Source organism: Asterias rubens, chromosome 12 (genome assembly GCF_902459465.1).
Source record: "Asterias rubens chromosome 12, eAstRub1.3, whole genome shotgun sequence".
In the NCBI taxonomy this organism is placed as follows: domain Eukaryota; kingdom Metazoa; phylum Echinodermata; class Asteroidea; order Forcipulatida; family Asteriidae; genus Asterias; species Asterias rubens.
The window spans coordinates 15,660,517-15,681,706 of record NC_047073.1 but is presented as its reverse complement, the minus strand read 5'-3'; the positions used below and the strand labels follow the sequence as shown (position 1 = coordinate 15,681,706).

Below are 21,190 nucleotides of genomic sequence, written 5' to 3'. Positions count from 1 at the left end.
GCACCTCCTTATGCGTCGCTGCTGCCGAGATTCTGGTAAATGTTCTCTTCTTTGGACATGGTTTCAGCAGCCTGATCCCCAGGCATGTTCTCATAGATTGCCTCAGGTCCTTTGTCCTCCTCGGCAAACTTGTCAGGATCGTCTATGTATGCTCCCATGGCCTCATAGCAGAACCGATACAGTGCCTGTCAAGTTGGATTGTAATCAGATAATTGTCTTTTAAAAATTAACAATAAATGGTCTTTTTGAGAAAATAGAATTAGCTTTTTGGAGGGCCAAATGACAACACACCAAACATGAACAGGTAACTGAAGTGTAACATTAATAGCGAGAGAGTCAGAAAGTACTCGGGAAAAAAAGCAAGGGGTAAACAATAAAATAGGAAGACAAGGGGAAGGGGTTAAAGGGAAGGGGCTGGTTGAGCCATAAGAATATGGAAACACAAAGGACAATATCAAGGGTTGAAAGAGGGAGAAAAAGTCAGTAATTAGTGAATGATGCAGGCTAAAAAGGTTCTCTTTGTAGTACAACTTTGGACTATTTCTCCATTTAAAAAAAACAAAACATTGCATCTAGGGTACTGGAGAACTCAATTATAACTGCACTTACCAGTGTTGCGACCATGTTTGGACGATTAAGTCTTAAGACCTTGATTGTCTGCATGATGTCTACATTGCTCTCCATTCGCAGCCTGTCCAGCGAGTTCTTAAGGGTACAGAAAACCCCAGTACGTCCAAGGCCGTCACTATGTACAGAGGGGTGGGGGGGGGGGGACAAACAAAATAACTCATGAAACAAACCTAATTAAGGATTATGTTGTTGGCTTATGTGTTAAATTGTTATACGCTCTCGAACAGGCTGGTTCTGGAGAGAGCGCAATAATAAGTTCAATAAATTATTATTATTATGTCTGTGGATGTATACCGTTTAAATTTATGAAGTGGTTCTTGATAATGGAATTATTTAAAATAGCAAAGTAACTCAGTATATGTAATGTAAGATTGCCATCTTTTGCTTTTTTCAATTCACTTTACATACGTGAAACACTCAAAACATAATTTATGTCCACAAATGTAGCTTCCAGAGATAATTGTTTTGCAATTTTGCTTCCAAATATATATTTGAAGAGAAAAATCCAAACCCATCCAGATTAATTTGAAGGATTGAGAAACATTTGACAATATTCTTTGTTGCACCATTTTGGGAGTCTATGTTACTACGTGTTTAACAGTGTAGTGCACATTTTAGGTGACACAGCGTTTACTCCCGTAACATTGACTCCTCCAAAATGGTGCGCATTGCAGACATTTGTGGGTGTGAAGCCAGTTCAACTGTATTAGGGGTCAATAGGAGGTAGTGAATAGACCCCTTGCATAAACCGAAACACTGCAGGGACGCTGAGCTCACACGCACATTTTAAGAACAGCTACTGTCCAATCATTTGCCGCATTTGACCCCAGTGAGGGTGCTTTTTGACCCCAGTGAGGGCATTTTTTGAGCGTGTGACGTCACATGCAAGGGGTCTATAATATGGTTACTGCTCTTATTCCACCACCCCTATGTTCTTACAAACTAATGTTCTGAAACACCATAATATACACAGTAGAGTCAGGGTTAGGGTTAGGGTTAGGAATAGGAAAATCCATTAGGGGTGTCAGAACACATGGGTGTCATAGCCAAAAATGTACATTGAGGTTTGATTTGGGAGGTTTCAGGCCATCCTCAGCTGAGCGAATATATGGTTAATAACTTTAAATTAAAATTAATTTCTTACATGCATTGGACTAGTATTGGCGATTGTTTCTCATCCTCTTTATCTTTCTCAACCGCAAGGATTAGACGAAGGAGTGAATTGGGAGATTTTGGGGTTTCCTCCTCTTCTGGCCAATCAGTGAACTGATAATGTCTGAAGTTGCGCTGCCTCTGTAAATGAAAAAAAATAAAAAAACAATTCAGACTGATTATCAGGTAAATGCAACTTCTCAGTCTTTGGCTGGTTTCCATTTTTTCTCTTTAAAATTCAAGTGCAGTAGAAAACTGAAAAATACTATACAAATTGTGTGGTTCTAGGCAGATTCCTACCTTTTTGAAATATTAATGTTTGTATCATGTATAGAATGCATCAACATAGCCTACAGATAGGGCCTTTCTGTGCACAGTTCGTTGAGCACCCACTATTAACACAACCCTTGCAGTTAAATAATAATAATAATAATAACCCGTTTTTATATAGGGCTTTTCACACCGGAGGGCGTCCCAAAGCGCTTCACATTATTACCCCTGGTCACTGGGCTTTAAATCACTCCTTAAACCATCTCAGCTCCCTGGTGGGGAGTATACAGCCTTGTGCAATATTAATATGCGCTACTCGGCTAAATCAATGACAAGAACCATCTCTGCCCTCGCAGGTACCCATTTACCCCTGGGTGGAGAGAAGCAATTATAGTTAAGTGTCTTGCTCAGGGACACAAGTTTCACGACCGGGATTCGAACCCACTACCTCTGCTGAACAGAAGCACCAGAGCTTGAGTTCGGTGTTCTTATCCACTCGGCCACGACACCCTAAACCAATAATAGGAACTCAAACAAAGGATTCCAAGTTAACTCTCCTTAGCAGCAATGCACACAAAAAACAAAACAATGACGTGTTTTAGTGTAATAAATGTCTTGCAGCAGATCTTGTCAATTACATTCTTCTAAATGAGTTTAATAGCATGTGGCACAGCATACACTGTAAAAACAAGTTTTTAGGTTCGTGTAACAGATTTTGATGCGTCAAAGAGTAAAGGTTAAACTCGTAAAGTCAGTAAAGGGCCGATGAATTGTGTTGTAAAGCAGTGGTTTTCGCCCATTTTCTTAGTAAAGGCAAAATGCCCAGGTTATCCACAAACTTAAACACTGGTGTTTAGAAACCGTTCGTGTATGAACACCATTTAAAGGCTTTCTAAACACATTCTAAACACAAAGTAAACGGCTGATGCATCACACTAAACACGTCATAGTACAAACTGTAATTGCTTGAACATTAATACCTCAGTGTAACATCGCAAACAAAAAACTGACTTTGAGTGTGATAAACACCTTTCAATTCTAATGAGAAATGAAGTCTGTATTTTAAAAGAGAGAGAACAATTCTGGGCCAGTAAATATTTTGAGCAACATGCCCTGTGGTCTTGAGAATTTCTCCCCCAAACTTTGAGCCCTGACATGCAACTTGGCCTTGTATAGCTGATGGGATGCAGAAGCACTATACCACACTGGTGGGATAACTAATACTGGTACATTCATAACAAACAAACAAACCTGTTGTCGTCTATGGGTTAACTGAAGATAACTGACAATGTACCCAGTGTGTCTTGATGAAAGGACATTTGTGACGGTGAATGGGCCATAGTCCTTGCTGCCAGAACTCGGCCAGAATTGGGGACATTCCTGGAGAAAATGGATTAGAGTAACAACAATTAGTTTGTATGAACTTATACTCAACAATTTATAACACATCTGTAATCAAGACTTTCTTTCTAATACTGCATTTGTTCACAAGCGACAATATCAGTTTTATTTGTTTCTGTACCAATAGGGCAAACAATCATCCAATATTCAGTATAACTAAGAGAGGTCTACAGTAACACCACGTGGATATATCTCTTTTTGAGTAGTGTTGTCTATTTAACCATGCAAGTTTGATTTTTGTTTATAAAAAAATATATACTATTAAGTACTGCAATCTGGTCTTTGGTTTAAGTCCCACTCCAGTCATTTTTTTTTGGTTCGAACCAGAATTATTTTAAACTTACCAAGTTGGTTTCTCTCACCCAAGTATTATGAAGTCTACAATTCCTTCATCAGAATTGTGAGCAGAGTGCCAAATGATTTAACATATAGGAGTGTGGGTTCGAATCCCCAGCCGTGCCACCTGTGTCCTTAAGCAAGACACTTCATCATTGCTTCGTCCTTCGGATGGGACGTTAAGCTGTTGGTCCCATGTGTTATGTAACGCATGTAAAAGGACCCAGTGCACTTATCGAAAAGAGAAGGGGTTCGCCCCGGTGTTCCTGGTCCGATCGGCAGCAAATTGCGCCACAGCACCTTGTAAAACATTACATGGTGCTATCAGAATTAGGTCTCATAATTCAAAACGTAGTCCCACATCTTGCAGGAAATACTGTATGTTACAGCGCCAGGTGTGCGCTATATAAGAAGCCACAATTATTATAGGAAAGCTTCATTGTACTTGTAAGTGAATCACAATCTTGAACATTTTGTTATGCTTTGAGAAAAACTTACTTCGTCTTTGGGATTATTCGGGTTGAGCATCACCATACTTGTCAGCTCATAGTCGTAAATCAGTCTCCATAAATCGATCACTGTGTTTGGCAGAGGAGCCTGGGTAACAACAAACACATCCCTTGCCTTGAAACCCTAAACAAAAATAACAATAATATAAGTATTACTTAATGGATTCTTCAATAAGAAATTACAATAATTAACAGTTGTACGACTTCAGACTTGAGCACCCTGAAAAACATTTGGTTAATGAAATAGGGAGACCACCAACATACATAGGGCTGAATAGCCCAGTTGGCAGAGCACCTGCATGTAAATCCAGAGGCTGCAAGTTCAAATCCTGTGCTGGCAACTTCTTTTTTGTGCCCCCCCCCCCCAAACAAAAAAAATATACATATAAATATTTAACAATTTTTCACAGTGCAGTTACCTCTATGAATGAAGCGTTGATGTAGTTATACTCGATGCCATCATCCCTTGGTGTCATCAGATAAGGGCGAACAGCTTCAGCTGAGGGGATAATTGAATCAAGGTTACAGCACAACTTGTATGTTATCTCAAGAACCAAAAAAGCCCTGTAGTATTGTCTGTACTTGGGATCTTCTTCACTCTAGATATAAATCCAATATTATGGAAACTTTTTTTACTCATTCGACTGTGTCTGGTTTTATAAAGCATTATCAGTTAAACCAAAACACAAACCTACAAAAGACTTTTCAATGCCTTAATTTGAATCCGCATGAAGTTTTCAAATCTACAAAATTGTCTCAGTGAACTGGTTGTATCCAACTTGTCACAATAACAAAAATGGTGTAGGTCAAGTCACAATCCTTTTCCTACCTTTAACTATTGTAAATCTATCAACAGTTAAACTTGTTTCAAATGTTTTCAAACCACATTGAACACAAGAACACATTTTGTTTAAAAAAAGTTATAATTCACCACATTAGTATAAACCAAACAAGCAAAATACAAACAAACAAGAATAAACCTTAATATAACACATGTCAATATTATAAAACTGGGTTCTTCACAAGATGTTTGTTTCAAATAATGTTACTCTGCCATTGCTGAGGGTGACACTTGCACCCACTCCATGCTTACACCAAGCTAAAATACATGAACATTACAGAGGTTACTTACTAAAGATGGTGCTAGAAAACCTGTTTTTGTTCTCATTCAGGGCAGCCAAACTGTGTCGACATCTTTCTGGGGCAGGCACAGGGGTGATAATTTCCAGTCTCTGAAACAAATGAAGTAACAACCTTTAGAATGATGAAAAGCTACATATTTATCATGTTTATAACCTTTAAGAGGGTTAAGGTGATGTTTGCCATCCCTTATGTTTTGTTAGGCTTAGGAGTAATGCAACTCTTGCTGCTGAAAAAAAAACAGATACAGGAAGCAAAATTGAAACACATAATAAGCTGGGAACAACAACAGCCCGCACATGTCCCAATGCGCATGATCATCACGCAACGATTTCTGTATAAAATTGGAGTCTTAAAGCAACAGTGCAAACATCATGGCACTGTGATTTTGAAGCGAGACCTGGCATAGTTACATGTAACCTACAGCATGGTGTTCATCTTGGCAGCTGGATAATTTTGGTTACTCTCCTTGATTTCCCTAGATGTATTGCGGTACATTTCTAAGGTGACACTTCGTGCAGATATGTTAGCTTGGACGATATCACGATATTATCGAATATCGCGATACTAATTTGGAAATGATTTCGATATCGGTTAAGTATCGCAATATCGCCATGTATTTCCTAGCTGAGACATCTTGCATCCCATAGGTTTGGAGTAAAACCAGAAGAATAGGTCATTAGAACACCTCTCTTATGCTATGACTGTCTCTTCTACAACTTTCACTGGGAGTTTGAAGACTGATGTTTTCAAATTTAATTAATCGCGATTATATCGAATATCACGATACATTGTCGGCGATATATCGTGAATAAAATAAATCAATATCGCCCAAGCTTACAGATATGGGCCATTAGTCACACATAAACAAAAGTGTAATCCACAGAACAAAGACAAACATTCCAGACTCACAAATTTAGCTTTCTTCTGTTAAATGGTGATGGTGTCAAAAACACAGGGGAAATACTAAGCAACAGCTTTTAACTTTGCATGGATACACCATACAAGTCACTTGGTGGTAAGGCCTAGAGTTAGATGCAGTAAGAAATGTGGATTCATATTGCAAAATTGCAGATCTCAAGGAGTACTATACCATTTATACAGACGGTTAAAGGTACACATGCCTTGGATCGAACGAGTTGGTCTATAAAAAGTGTTTGTTACCATTTTTTATAAAATGCATATGGTTGGAAAGATGTTTAAAAGTAGAATACAATGATCCACACAAGTTTGCCTCGAGATTGTGTGGTTTTCCTGTGCGAACTAACTCTGTCGGCCATTTATGAAATGGCCGACTGTGTTAGTCGACGAGGTAAAAAGAAAACCGTGCAATTTTGAGGCAAGTTTGTGTGGATCATTGGGTTCTACTTTTACAGCATCTTTCTACCCATTTGCATTTTATAAAAAAGCGGTTACAAACGCTTTTCAAAGACCAACACGACCGATCCAAGGCAACGTATTCATTTAAAGCAATTGAACCCTTTCAGTAAACACTATTGTCCAAGGCCCACACTTCGTGTATCACAACTTCTATCTCAAATAACAAACCTGTGAAAATTTAGGCTCAATCGGTCATCAGAGTCTGGAGAAAATAACGGGAAAACCCACCCGTGTATCCGCACTTTTCGCCGTGTCATGACATGTGTTTAAAATAAATCGTAATTCTCGCTAACGAGAATTTATATTGTTTTACTGTTTTCTCAAAAAGTAAAGCATTTCATGGAATAATATTTCAAGGGAAGTCTTTCACCACTACCTTCTGTAAACCCTGTAAGTTATTTGTAAATCTGTGAACTTTTTTCTTTTTTTCTGTACCGAAAGGGTCCAATGTCTTTAATAAGAAAGTGTATTTCATCAAGACAAATGGTTAACCTTATTGGTGAGACAGTTCATGCTGTCAAGACAATATTTTGAAAAACGTGTGTTACAACCTGTGCACATACATGAAAAATAAATTCTTACATTGAACTCATCAGCCATCTTGTTCTTCTTCTTGAGCCCTGATAGTTTCTTCTTGAAATCCGATTCTGGGATTTTTGTGTCCGTGGCAAATAAGGCTTCAAGCAGTGCGAGGTGGATGAAGACATACTGTGCCTGTAGATAAATCAAATTCAAAGGAGAACAAAGAACAACGATGAATGAAGCGGGATATAGTTTTTTTTTGTGTTCCCCCTTTTTCAACTTATATTTTTAACCCCTGTGAAGCGCATCGAGATCCTTTAAAGGGTGCTATATAAAAGCTGTTTTATTATGTAACTATTATTAATAAATGTTATTTAACAAAAATTACTTAATGATTTCAAAAATTTGTAATCCTTCTCAAATGCATAGTCTTATAAATTTGCTTGCTTTTTTTCTGACTGTTGCTCCAGGGAAATATCATGTTGCTCTTTGTGTGTGTTTGTAACTTAAAGTTTACAAATGAACCATTGATACTGTTTACCAATTATAATATTACAGATTATATTACCCATTAAAGCAAGGCCAATGCAAGTGTTTACCTTCTGTTACTTTCACATTCAGGGCCAAGAAACTAGGCCACATAAACAAAATACCACTTGATTATATTTCCTTTGAAAATCAACTACCACTTCCTTAATGTTCTCTGAGATTTGTTTCCATTTGAACGATTGTGCCTTATTAGTCATACATTGGTTATGTTGCAAACATGATCTCAGTTTCATGCAATATTTTTGAAACTACCAATTTTCTGATTTACTTCCTCATTCTTATTTGATCATTTTTTGTTTCGGCCTTTACCATCAACCAAATATAAACATTGATTTGCAACTTATGTTACCACAAGCTGTGCTATAAATACAAACCCTACATGCCCTAACATTTATCTACAAAACATGTACTTGGTAGAAATCATTGGAAAGTTTGTACTACATGTTAGTTTGAAATTTTGTGTTTGTTTCACTTGTAATATTTGAACTGCAAATCGGTCTATGTAAGTGCTCGCGTTGTTAAGGAATTGCTAGTTCCAACCTTTAAATCACATGGAAGTCATTTTAACATTAGTCTGTATCAGGGCTGGTTTGATTGTTTATTTCCAACTTACTGGTGTCTGCACTGTGTTGTTACGATGATCCCTCATGTCTGACACAAAGTTGTACACATCCACACTTTTTTCACTCAGAGCTCTCTTCAGTGAAGCATGAATGGCTGTAACTGCACCTGTCCTGCCAACTCCAGCACTAGATAGAAACAATGTTCAGGTGAATCAACTAAGCAACAAACGGAGTCCTCTTTTATGCAAAATTATGATTTTTGCTACAATTTCAATGGAACTGTAATGAAATGCAATAAAAGAAAGTACAAAATGTCCAGATTGATAAAACCCCTTTATACTAATCTGGGAAATGTATAGCAAAACAAACTGAGCAAACAAATTCAGCAATCATATTCCACTAACTGATTTCCTTGATCACTTCACTAAAACCCATGTTTGGTTTAAAGGAAAATAAAGTATACAAAATTGGGCGTAACTCACAAACCAAAGTAAATGGGGAGTCGTCGGTAGCAATAGTTCTAAAAATCATAGATAAGGCAATATCTGATAAACATTCAACTCTCATTTTACCTTGTATAACTTGCATGAGCAAAGTGTTCAAGGAGGTTTCCAACTGCAAGGATAAATAATGTAACTGTCCCATTCTTATCATGGCTTACCTGCAGTGGACCAAGAAGGGTCCAGAGTCTTTTGGTGAAGCATCACTGAACTCCTTGATGAATCTCAGCACTGGTGTAACATCTTTGGGCACATCCTTGTCAGGCCATTGAATGTAGTGATACTGGACGATTTTCCGTGGAGCTTCTTGTTTAATCTTTCAGGAAAAGAAGAAAATATGAAAAAGGGCATGATAAAACTTAAACTTAAAATAATAATAATAAATAAAAACCTAACGTCAAACTTTAAAAATTTCCAAACATATCGTTCCAGCACATTTCAAATAAACAAAGTTTCAGTAATAAAAAAATAATTTATGGTAAATAAAAGAGAAGGGGTATTGTTTTATAAACCAAATAGAAGTAAATTCCAATACTTTACACAATTGCTTTTGAACACCATAATCTTTGGCATATGCTTCTTAGTGTTAGTCCGCAGTACATCAGAATAATAATAACAACATATTTATATAGCGCAAAATTACAATGAAGTCTCAAAGTGCTTTTTGAAAGTAGAAGAGTAGAAGAGTGAAAACCACCAGAACTATCGAATACAAAAGTTAACGAAAATACAGAAAGAACTACAAAATGCATACAATCAACAAATTAAGATTAGGTGAGAGCGTTTATGCCTCATCATCATATTACACAAGTTCAGATAAATAAAGGTGTAATGAAAACCCCGAGGTTCCATGTCTAACATTTTCTACCCCATGTGAATATTCAAAAAGTGCAGACTTTTACTGATTTGCAATCATTGGTTGACGTTGGTATTCTTCATGCTTTAAAAAAAAAAAATGGAAGGGCGTTTTTTTGTTGTGGAAGGGGGGGGGGGGTTGAGATATTATACTGGTATAATATTTCAATCCCCCAACAATCATTCAATAAAGGCACTGTACACAGTTGGTAAATGTCAAAGACCAGTGTTCTCACTTGGTGCATCCCATCGTAAGCATAAAATAACGAGCCTGTTCTCTAATGCTCGTCACCAAGTCAGTTTTTAAGTTAATATTTGTTTTGAGTAATAACCAACGTGTACCTTCCCTTTAAATGTTCATTATGTTTTTTTCTTAAGAATTAAAATGCCTGCAAACAAGCAGCCTGGTGTACACATTGTAAGCTTCAGGAGATTTTCAAGTGCCAAAATAAATAAATAAGCTGTGGCTCATACAACCTGATTATACACCAAAGGTTACACTAGCTGTTCAATAAAAGGTACATACTGAGATTTCTTAACTGTTTTGTATTCTTACCATGTTTGCGACTCTCATTGTCCTCACTACATATTCCCCTTTCTTTTGCTCGTCCTCCAGCTCAATATACATATTTCCAAAGGTTTCAGGTTCACCCTTGTCTGGCCAGTACTTCACACATTTGGACTAAATGATGGGCACAAATAAACACAAAAATATTTCCAACCTTTTACTTGTTACACAAATTATCTTAATAATTAAAGTGATATAGCCTGTGGTCACCATTTGTATTTTGTTTTTGAAGATTTAAAAAAAAGTGCTTGTAACTTATTTTTATTCTAACACCATGTTTTTAAATTTGACAAATAACGCATTGAAGAGAGGGAGGCACATTTACAGAAAAAGCTGCAAATAACTAAAAGGTCAAAGTAAAAGGGCAATCAAATTCTACCTTCCCATCCTCAACAAGATTAGCGCTAATGACTATGACTGCCACATTTTCTTGCCACACCATGCGCCAGAAGTCTTGAACTGTAGCTGGATTAGGGCCTGTAGTAGAAACAATAATAATACTGATCACACTGATTTTACATAGAAAACAAAACAGTTTGCCTGCAGGGCATACTTATTATGTAGATTCCACAGATGATGCCAGTTTAAGTAAGAACTCAAAAATTTGACAAGTGCTTCAGTGATTTTATCACACAAGAGCCTCAAAATTCTCAGAAAAATCTGCGTAATAAAGGGCGTAGATTGTTTCAACCAACTTCAGCACCACAATTTGTAGACCAGCCGGGAAGCTTGGTCCTACCATGATCATAATTACAACATACCTTGAGTTGCTATGTAGGCTTTGTCCTTCAAGTATCCCTGTAAATGAAAACAAAAACAAATACAAAGAACTGAAATGAGCGCGGGAAAATTGGGATGAATGTTGTTCTTGTAGTGCTACTTACGGTATCAAATATTACACACATGTATAAGCCATAAGGGGAACTGACAGGGTAAATTTAAAATGAAATGGGGTTGAACAAAGAAAATCGACTAGAGTGGGACTCGAACCATCACCTCCAGGTTAAAGTGCCGGCGCTCTACCAACTGAGCTATCGAGCCCTCCCTATGTTGGGAGTATTTCTATTTTGTCAATAGCTTTGTCCGGGGTGCCAGTCAAAAGCCATACAACTGTTCATTGTGTTTCCAGGGATCACACCCAAATTTTGATACAACCTGGGAAGCGGCAGCCAGTGGTTCACCTAGGGGATGAGACTTTTTATTTTACATGTCAAATTATGGTTTACATGCTTGAAAATGTACTTGTGCATCCGATTATTTGAGTAATTTCTTTTTTTAAATTAAGCGCAATCAATAAAATTTGTCATCTTACTTACAAGTGCTCACCTTGATATAACTGGCGTTAATGTAATCAGAATCGGGGTCATCATCTATCTTCTCTAAGACAACACGACAATGATCATCTGTAAATCAAAACAATACTGTATAAAAATCATCTGACACTTGAAACATGAGGTGCTGTGAATGCAAGTTGAAAAAAAAATGTACACAAATTACATCCAAAAAAATAATCTGACTTAACAAAATGTGCTGACCATTGAAGTCAATTTTATTTCCCACAATATCAAAACATTTGGTTGGAACATTCATAACAAGACATACATTCCCAGTTTATGCTCAATAAAGTTTACTGATTAAAACTTACATGCAGGGATGTTTCTGTAGCGATTCTTGACCTTGTTGTTCGGTCTCTGTGACACATCACAAGCGTACATGGCATCCGTTCCAGGAAGAGACTAAAAAATAATTTAATACAGTTTAATCTTAATCTTTCTTTCTTTCCAAGTATTGTTTGCTGGTCTTTGGGAAACACATAACAAAACTAAAACAAGTTATAACATTTACATATACATGTACATGTAATTTAAGACGCAAACTGTTTATGAAATATGGGTGCTTTTAGTGTTCAATTTCAACCCATCTTTTATTTGAAGTGGCTTTCTAAAAACTATTTTTTGATTACTACAAGACATAGAAAAGGTAAAATCCTCAAAACTTTACTAAGAACAAGTGATTCATAAAACCTACTGTGTTTGTTTGCACACAAAAAACAACAACAAAAAACAACATTTCTAAGTAGTTGATCGGTTGAAAAAGTTAATGTGCCCCTGTAAAGTTCAAGGGATTTTAAAGTTGACAAATGGTGTGCACTTACCGCCCATTCATCTCTGAGCTTGCCAGTGCGTATGCAGGTATGAACATACTCTACGAAATCCTTCAGTGGAATAGGCAGGGGACGAGCTTCCCTCTCTCCAATGTCACCAGATGGCTTGAATGGCAGGCCAGAAAATTGATGAGTGCCTTCTAGAGCTGACATCTGGCTGGCACTTGAGGTTGGGCGCTGCTGAGGCTCGGGCGTATTGTTTCCATTTTGGGTGACTGTGTCCATTGCTATCATTGGGTTCTCTACCGAGTTGATCATGGTCACTGAGATAATTGATATTGTTCAAAAGAATTTCATTTGGTTTTGGTTTTGATGAACAACTTTCCCACAGAATAAATGCACTAAGTACCAATTGAACAAAAAGGAAAACTGGTTGTAACCAAACATAGCTCCAAAAAATGAAACCAAGCTTGAGGTATCATGTAACAAATCAAACTTCATGTGAGTCAAATCATTATTATCTTGCAAGAGAAAATACACTATCCTGAAGTTATGTATTCCACCCAAGAATGGGTCATATGGTCTTAAAATTCAACTTCTCATACTCTATGCAAGATTACAAAGAATGAAAACAAACAAAAAATACTTGAAATGTATACTTTTGAAAGAATTGTCAAAAAATGAGTAATTCTTTTTTTTTTGCAAAATCTTTTGTTTTCAACCACTAGAATAATATTCGCTAGTAATGTATTTATTATCATGGTCGTTGAGTCTTTTGAGACACTAAATACTGACCAGCATCATCAAATCATGTGATTGCGGTTATACTATAAAATTTATCATCCTGAAACCAATTTAGCTATTAAATACCCTCTGGTGAAATTTTGTCTATTTTACATACCATACTCAACATGATCATACATAAACGTTGTTTGAGTTTTTGTAAAACCCTAATGTTTAGAGTGCTTTACCAGGCATACATTTTTTCCTGGCCAGCCGAATCAAATGTTTAAAATCTCTGAAAAAATTCAAAATTTAAACACAATACTCACAGTTATTGCTGCTTTCAAACTTGCCATGCAGGTCATTTGTTGAAACATCCATAGGTTTACTTCCACTTCAAAGAGACAGATAACACACAGCATCATTCACATGTACTGTTTTGCTCAGGAATATGACCAAATGGGTCAGAGAAACATTGACATAATCACAAACAATTTGACTGTTTTGTGGCTTGCTTGGATTATAGTTGACAAAGCACCGCACCTTCAGGAACTAATTCATGTGCAAATACAAGATTTTGCATAGTGGATAGTATACATTATTACAGATGGAAGGAAGTAGAAATCTCTTACTGCTAAAGACATCATTTGACCCTCATGTATGGCATATGTTCATGATGAATATTTTAACATAACATTGCAAGGCATACTTACAAAATCAGTACTTTTTGTAGTATAAATGACAACAAACTTTTAACAGTTAAACCAATAAAATGCAAAAAAATTGTACAAAAAGTTTCAAACTTGTTTGAATAATTCCAGTAAAATTGCCTCACCCTATATTTAAGAGTGTTAGGTTTCATGAAGTATATAATGTTTAAAAACTTGTAAAGACTTACCGGTGTCTTTTGATTAGGATATAGGTAAGGATGACCATGACAATCAGAAGAAGGATCACCATGACAACCACAACCACAACTACTACATCCTGGTTAGTTCCATTACTTTCACCGGTTGTTTGCCCTTTCATGAAAGAGTGATTTATTGTTTTCGATTAAACAAAGATTTTACAGGTAAAATTGACGGAGTCAAGTAAAACAGTCCTGACTCCTATTCAAAAAAGAAGGGAAAAAAATATGTTCATATGTCATATGTACAAGAGTAATGGGGGGGGGGCTGTATTATTGCTTCCACACTTCGGTATAAAAACACTTCAAATAGTTAAAAACTAAGTTACCTGGTGTTGTAGATCTTGGGGTAGTTGGTATCAGGGTATGTATCCTGGTTGAAGGACTCCTTGGTCCTTCCCCTCCTAGACCATCTCTCACTGCAGCTACACTGAAGCTGTACTCCGTGCCTGGCTCTAAGTTTTCAACCAGGAAGCTGTATGTAGCTTGAGTTGTGTCTGTAATGTTTCCAGCAGATACCCAATTGGAGTCTTCCATAGGTGTGAAATAGACTATGTATGCAATGATTGGTCCATCTCCTGTATCCATGATAACATTCCATGCCTGCCAGGTGACTGTAGCTGATGTAGGTTTAACAGTTACCATGGGGGGCTGGCTTAGCATGGGTAGAGCTTGATTGTTTTGAGAAAAATACAACAAAAGCAGGACAGGTCAAATGTCTACATGTAGATGCATTACAAGTGGCATTGCTGTAGTCATCACTCTGAAGTTACCAAACCTATAAAAATAACATGACCGTATGGAAATTGTTAGAAATGGATAGACAACCTGGCTATTACTCACCTGACACTGTGACATTAAATGTACAGAACGCTGCATTGCCGGCCTGATCAGTGAAGGTGTATTGCACTGCGGTAACTCCAATTGTGAATCCATATCCTGGTTGGTGGGTCTTAGTTTGTGATACTCCAACGGTTTCAGAAGTTGATGGCTCAGTCCATGTGACGACCACATCACTATTGCCTTGTTGCAGGTTGACTTTGATAGGGTCAGGACAACCTGTTACTGAGGGTGCTTTGTCATCAGCTAAAAAAAAAAGGTGGCCAACATGGTGAACTTACTAAATTGAATAAAATAATAATAATATAATAAAAAGATATTTATAAAGCGCCAAACTGCCAAAAAGGCCTCAAAGCGCTAGATACAAAAGTGAAAAGCAATTTCCAAAAAAACAATATTACAATACAGAGGGTATCCAAAGAAAACAGTTTAAAAAGACGATTATAAAAAATGCTACATGGCAGTTTACGAAAAAACCCAAATCTGGACCAGCCAGTGAAAAAGTAGAAACAACTCTACAAAAATACTATTACCATCACCAATTTCTGGCTTGGTGACTCTTGCAGCTTGCATACTCTTGGCCCTAGATTCCCTTATGACATTGACATGACTAATATTTATAATTTCATACCAGTATCCAGCATTTCTTTCTTTCAAAGGTCCTTGAACAAATTGTGCAAAACATGAAATATGGAAACACAAGGTACCCATCACCAATAATAATAACATCAATATGCTTTTCCTTAATGTGTTTCTTATATCAAACACTGACCCTTTTTGTTTCAATTAATCTAGACAAGATAAATAAAAAATAAAAAACTAAAAAAAAACTAGAAATAATTGCATTTGTGCACAAATGCATAGCTTTTCGTCAACTTCACACATATGATGCCTGCTTGACACTGACAGTTACATGTAATAATAATAATATAATAATAATAATTTGGGGGGCTAATCGTCCTTACTCGCAGCTAAGAGCTGAATTGCGAAGGACGCGGCTACAACGTGTTCGAGAAGCAGGCATGCAAGGGCGCATTCAGCTGCCAGCCACATCAACCCATTATGACCACGGAGTACAGCCAAGATCGAAAGTGTTTGATTTTTTCCTGAGGGAGGAAAACCGGATTGTCTGGAAATCCCTCGTGGCACAGCAGAGAACCAACGCACAACTCAACTCACATATGGCCCCGACCGGGAATCGAACCGGGGTCACCTTGGTGAGAGGAGAGCGCTTTACGCACAAGCCAACCGTGCCATATAAGGTGTGTGAGATTCGAACCAACGACCTCCGGATTAACATGCCGGAGCTCTACCAACTGAGATATCTAGCCATATGTTGGCGGTGTCCCAATTTTGTCAATATCTTTGTTCGGGGGTGCCAGTCAGAAGCCATACAACCGTTAAATGCCGTGTAGCCAGGGATCACACCCAAATTACGATACAACCTGGGAAGCGGCAGCCATGGGATCACCTTAAGGGGATGCGACTTTTTGTTTCAGATATCAATATAAACCACAAGGGAAACTGAGTGGGTAAATTTTGAAATGATTTTTCGGGTTGAACAAAGAATTGACTGGAGTGGGATTCGAACCAACGACCTCCGGATTAACGTGCCGGCGCTCTACAAACTGAGCTATCTAGCCCTATGTTGGGGGTGTCTCTATTTTGTCAATATCTTTGTTCGGGGGTGCCAGTCAGAAGCCATACAACCGTTAACTGCCGTGTAGCCAGGGATCACACCCAAATTACGATACAACCTGGGAAGCGGCAGCCAGGGGATCACCTCAAGGGGATGCAATTTTTTGTTTCAGATATCAATATAAACCACAAGGGAAACTGATTGGGTAAATTTTTGGGGTGCCAGTCAGAAGCCTCAGTTGGTAGAGCGCCGGCATTTTAATCTGGAGGTCGTTGGTTCGAATCCCACTCCAGTCAATTCTTTGTTCACCCCCAAAAATCATATCAAAATTTACCCACTCAGTTTCCCTTGTGGTTTATATTAATATCTAAAATTTAAAGTGATTACACAAAACTTCACCACAGACATCTTCAAAAAGTCCATTTTGACGAGTTTTCAACCTGTTGCTAGAGGGCGCTGTTGCAATTTGTGATGCCATTTATATTTTTTTTTTAACTGCCCACCCTTGCAAGTCACTAACATCACTGAAAGCAACTTCACACCTTTTGCCACTTTTGAATTAAAGGGGCACTTCCTGTGTCGACCGGAAGTAGAGGTCATGTGAGGTCTCGCACACAAAACAAAATGAAGACCTACATGTAATTACTACTCAATCCCACAAACAGAACCTTTCGGACTCTTGTGGCTGATTTGTTACAGATTTTCAAACATTTAAAATACAACACCTTTAAGATGACGTCACACGTCTTGTGATGATGTCATAATGACATCCTTGTTTAAGACACATCATTGCACCAATACCTTTCATCACTGAAAGTTTCATTGCAATTACTCTTAAGGAACATTGCAAATCAGCAAAAAAAAAAAAAAAAAAAAAAAAACAAGAGCTGTTTCGCTGCGCGACGAAACTGCTAAAAAAAAAAATTGACCAGTTTTTGTATAACATGTCAAACAGCACAGAAAACCTAGCAGACGACAATACTTTACATGCAAAAATAGTCAGGTTCTGGTGTAATTACATACAGATGTCGTCAGGATTCAATACAAGCCAGGTACCCTGTACCGGGTTATGTCGGGTTGTCAACCAGATTTCAAAAAAGGGTTCTTTAAAAAAATAAGTTGGTAACCCATCTAACTTATCAAATTAAATAAAATAAAAACCATTAAAAGTACAATTTGTTCAAAACACAGCTGGCATCTAAATGCAAGTTCATGTTATCCTTTGCAGCATCCACATTAAACAATTTTGAAGAGTCATCCCAATTAATTTGTTTAACCATTATCTTTTAATTCACATTTTTTTCTTTCGTTTATTTTTTCTTTTTTTAGGGGGGGGGGGAAACTTTATAGACTTTCTTTAAAAGTTGTTTAAAAACTTTAAAACCATGCTGTTTTTCCTATTGCTAATTAATGTCAGGGATGGATGCTTCAGTAATAGCTCCAACAGAATAAAAGTGAACTCATAAACTCTTGCAACAAACCTCAATGATTAAATGTTTCACTTTAGATCAACAATAATCATCGCAATTTTTCATCACATGTAACCTAAACACAGAATCGAGGACAGGGGAACCAGCAAAGTAAGAACCAGTTAAGATTGCAAAAAATATCACTTGAAAAGATTCCTCTACAGGTATGTCAACCTTGCCCAGACATTAAATATTCACGGTATTTGTCATTAGACGTGTTCTCAAAGTCTATGTGCTCTCACCAAGTGAAACTTTAAATTCAACGGTCACTCTTAATAATCATCCAAGAGTGCGATGCCTATCATGACTTTCAGTTGATCCAAACCATTGCCAATATGTATCATCATACTCCCCTTTAATACTTCTGTGTCATTGTCTTCTCAATCAATATGTTAACCCAAAATAAGATACACCCCAAAATATGAGTAACCAATGCTATTCCAATGCAACATAGGCCTTCGTAGAGAGCTAAAGTGACAGCCTTTAACCACTACTGATATTAAGGGATAAAGTTGCATTTCAAAAGTTGTTATTTGATATGTTACTACACTGTTAAAACATCCAAATATAATAAATTTCAATAGAAACAACAAAAAGGGCAAGTTGAGCTGATTTAGCATTGACCGGGTACTTTACTAATACGGTTGTTCAAAGTGCTTTTGGAAATAACTATATTCCTTATTACAAGGAAAATGTTTGGTACAAGTATGATCCTCTTTAAGGGGAAAACATACAACTTACTCTGACAAAGTAGGCCACTGAATCCATTTGGACAGACACAGACGTATGTTGGTTGTTGAAGCTGGCAGGTGGCTCCATGAAAGCATGGATTACTTCCACATGGAACTGAATATTCAAACATGACACAGGACAATAATTGAAAAAGGTATATTTCACCATTTGTATATGAGGTTGTGGTGGTGGGGTGGAATTAAACAAGACCAATCAACTTTATCACTAACAAAGTATAAACAATTATCTCAATCGTGTACTTGGTTGGCATAAACTTGCCGTTGATGTAATCCCTTGGTTCTTCATTACAATTTAATGAACAAATAGTATTTTATTAACTTATTTTTTTTATGCAGGTTTGTCCAAAACAAGATTAAAAGCCACTCTTGGGAACACTATTTTAAGTGGAAAGAACTCAGGGGAGCTGAATGTAGGAATTTATATTCCTCTTAAAACAGTCTAAATTGTAGGATGGAGGGAAACATGCAACAGGCAGGGAGTTCCAAAAAGATGCAGAGTGTATGGATGAGGAGAAGCCGAAAGTCTGTATTCACGCTCAAAAACTCTGATAGGTGGAACTAGGTCAGGCACACTGGTGGCACATTTACCATGAAAGTATTTATCTTCCGTCTGTTTTAAGTGTGTATAATGGGAGTGCTTACATGTAACAGTGATTGTGAAGGAACACGAAGCCTGGTTTCCTGCTCCATCTGTAGCTGTGTAAGAGATATAATGTGTACCAGAGCCAAACATGCCGCTGCCAGAAGAATACTCTGTATTAGTGGGTGTTATTGATGTGATGATACCACTTGAATCATATGTAGTTGGTAATGGCCATGTGACAGATACTTCCTCTGTACTGCTGCTGATGTACCTCATCACATCAGGAGGACAACTGATTATAGGATTTATAGTTTCCAATGCTGAGTGGGGAAAAACACACACAAATAATATAGATTGACAAATAAGATATAGTCAAACCAAAAGAAACACATGGATGAAACACAGGTTAAGTTAACAGTAATGAGGTGTTAAATTATTATTATTATTGGTTTATTAAAAAAAAACATTCAAACATCGCAGCAATAAGCTGAATTGAGTTTAAAAAATACAGATACTCATAAAAAATAGATACGTTAAAAATTACAGAAAAACCATTAAGAAATACAATTTGTTTTTTCTTCAAAAAAGTAAGCGTGCTACTGCCAGTGACTAAGATATAACAAATAATTGTATGGGAAGTCACATAAAAGGAACATACATATAAGGTGAAAACCTACCATCACAATTTATTCCTGTGTAAACTGTTGAACATACACAGGTGTATGAAGTGCCTTGAGGTTGGCAGGTAGCGCCATTCTGACATCCATTGTTGTCACATGGCACTGAATAAAAAGATCCAGAAATATGACATTTCGTTGCAGCACAATGTTTGAAAAAGGTGATTCTTTGGTTCCCGACAACTATTCTTCCTTGTGCATTATGTTCATTGTGTAAACGTGATGTAATTTGGCACATACATGTATGTGAGGTGAAAAGCATCACATTATTACTTGTCCTTTATAGTAATCATTTCATAAATTATGCCATATATAGGAAGGCAACATGGGTAACGTTTTTAAGACGCCCTTCGATTCACATATTATCTTGCGCACATTTACTTCCAGGTATTAAAACAAAATAAGCCTGTTTTGCCAAAGCTGCTAAGTAACATGATAATTTCCAAGTAGACATAAAAATGTGGCATGTTGAGTAGTAACTTGAGTAGCAATTTGATCATTTTCAGTGAATGTTGGCACATATGCAAAATGTTCACGAACGGACAACAGATGCCTGAATAATCCTCTTGTGAAAAAGGGTTTTCTGGTATGAGTTCAACAACGGGTAATGTCTCAATATTAAGGAGAAGCCCAATGCAAAAAAATCTAATCCTGATTAAAAAAAATATATATTCCACTATCTTCAAGTAAAGGTACGGAGCCCCTAAAGGGACATTTAAAAAAAAAAAAATTATCTTGTGCGCACGACTTATTATCTCATGCGCACGACATATTATCTCGTGCGCACGACATAAATCTGGATTTATGAAGCAGCCCGTCTCATCGCAACGCTGCCATTATCACACACGTGAAACACCAATGTGACTCACCGCGACCGGCCAATGTGGTTTGATGTCAAACCAGTAACTGTTGGCAATCATAGACTACCTAGTACTTATTTGACATTTGAAATTCAAATATCGAACGTCAAATAAGGACCACTTACTCGTTTGACATCAGACCCTTACTGGGTCCAAACGCGGCCCATGAGGTTTTACCTTTTAAAGATTTTTTGAAAAAAACAATAAATTTAATGAACAATATCCATAGTTTGCAACGCACACATAATTTATACGGACAGT

The 21,190-nt window shown here is 37.1% G+C and overlaps 1 protein-coding gene across 1 annotated transcript; it reads right to left on the bottom strand.

Moving 5' to 3' along the window:
* LOC117297805 (receptor-type tyrosine-protein phosphatase alpha-like) lies at nt 1–19,581 on the bottom strand. Its single transcript, XM_033780953.1, has 22 exons — nt 19,452–19,581; nt 18,799–18,903; nt 14,953–15,195; nt 14,439–14,780; nt 14,101–14,224; nt 13,532–13,596; nt 12,531–12,802; nt 12,021–12,111; nt 11,702–11,778; nt 11,137–11,173; nt 10,755–10,852; nt 10,364–10,489; nt 9,114–9,268; nt 8,503–8,638; nt 7,401–7,532; nt 5,431–5,530; nt 4,718–4,797; nt 4,288–4,422; nt 3,304–3,432; nt 1,775–1,923; nt 610–745; nt 1–185 (listed from the first exon to the last, which is right to left on the bottom strand). The coding sequence occupies exons 1-22, from the start codon at nt 19,540–19,542 to the stop codon at nt 9–11; spliced, it is 3,000 nt and encodes a 999-aa protein (XP_033636844.1). The 5' UTR covers nt 19,543–19,581; the 3' UTR covers nt 1–8.
* Nucleotides 19,582–21,190: the final 1,609 nt, after the last annotated feature.

What these genes read in the sequence shown, in the direction of transcription:
- LOC117297805 (XM_033780953.1), bottom strand. Translation starts at nt 19,542, where the DNA reads ATGTTTGGCTCTGGTACACATTATATCTCTTACACAGCTACAGATGGA. An exon ending in GTTTTCTAGCACCATCTTTA is followed by an intron (nt 4,798 to 5,430) that starts GTAAGTAACCTC and finishes TTATCCCCTCAG; the next exon opens with CTGAAGCTGTTCGCCCTTAT. An exon ending in TAACCCATAGACGACAACAG is followed by an intron (nt 1,924 to 3,303) that starts GTTTGTTTGTTT and finishes TTTCATTTACAG; the next exon opens with AGGCAGCGCAACTTCAGACA.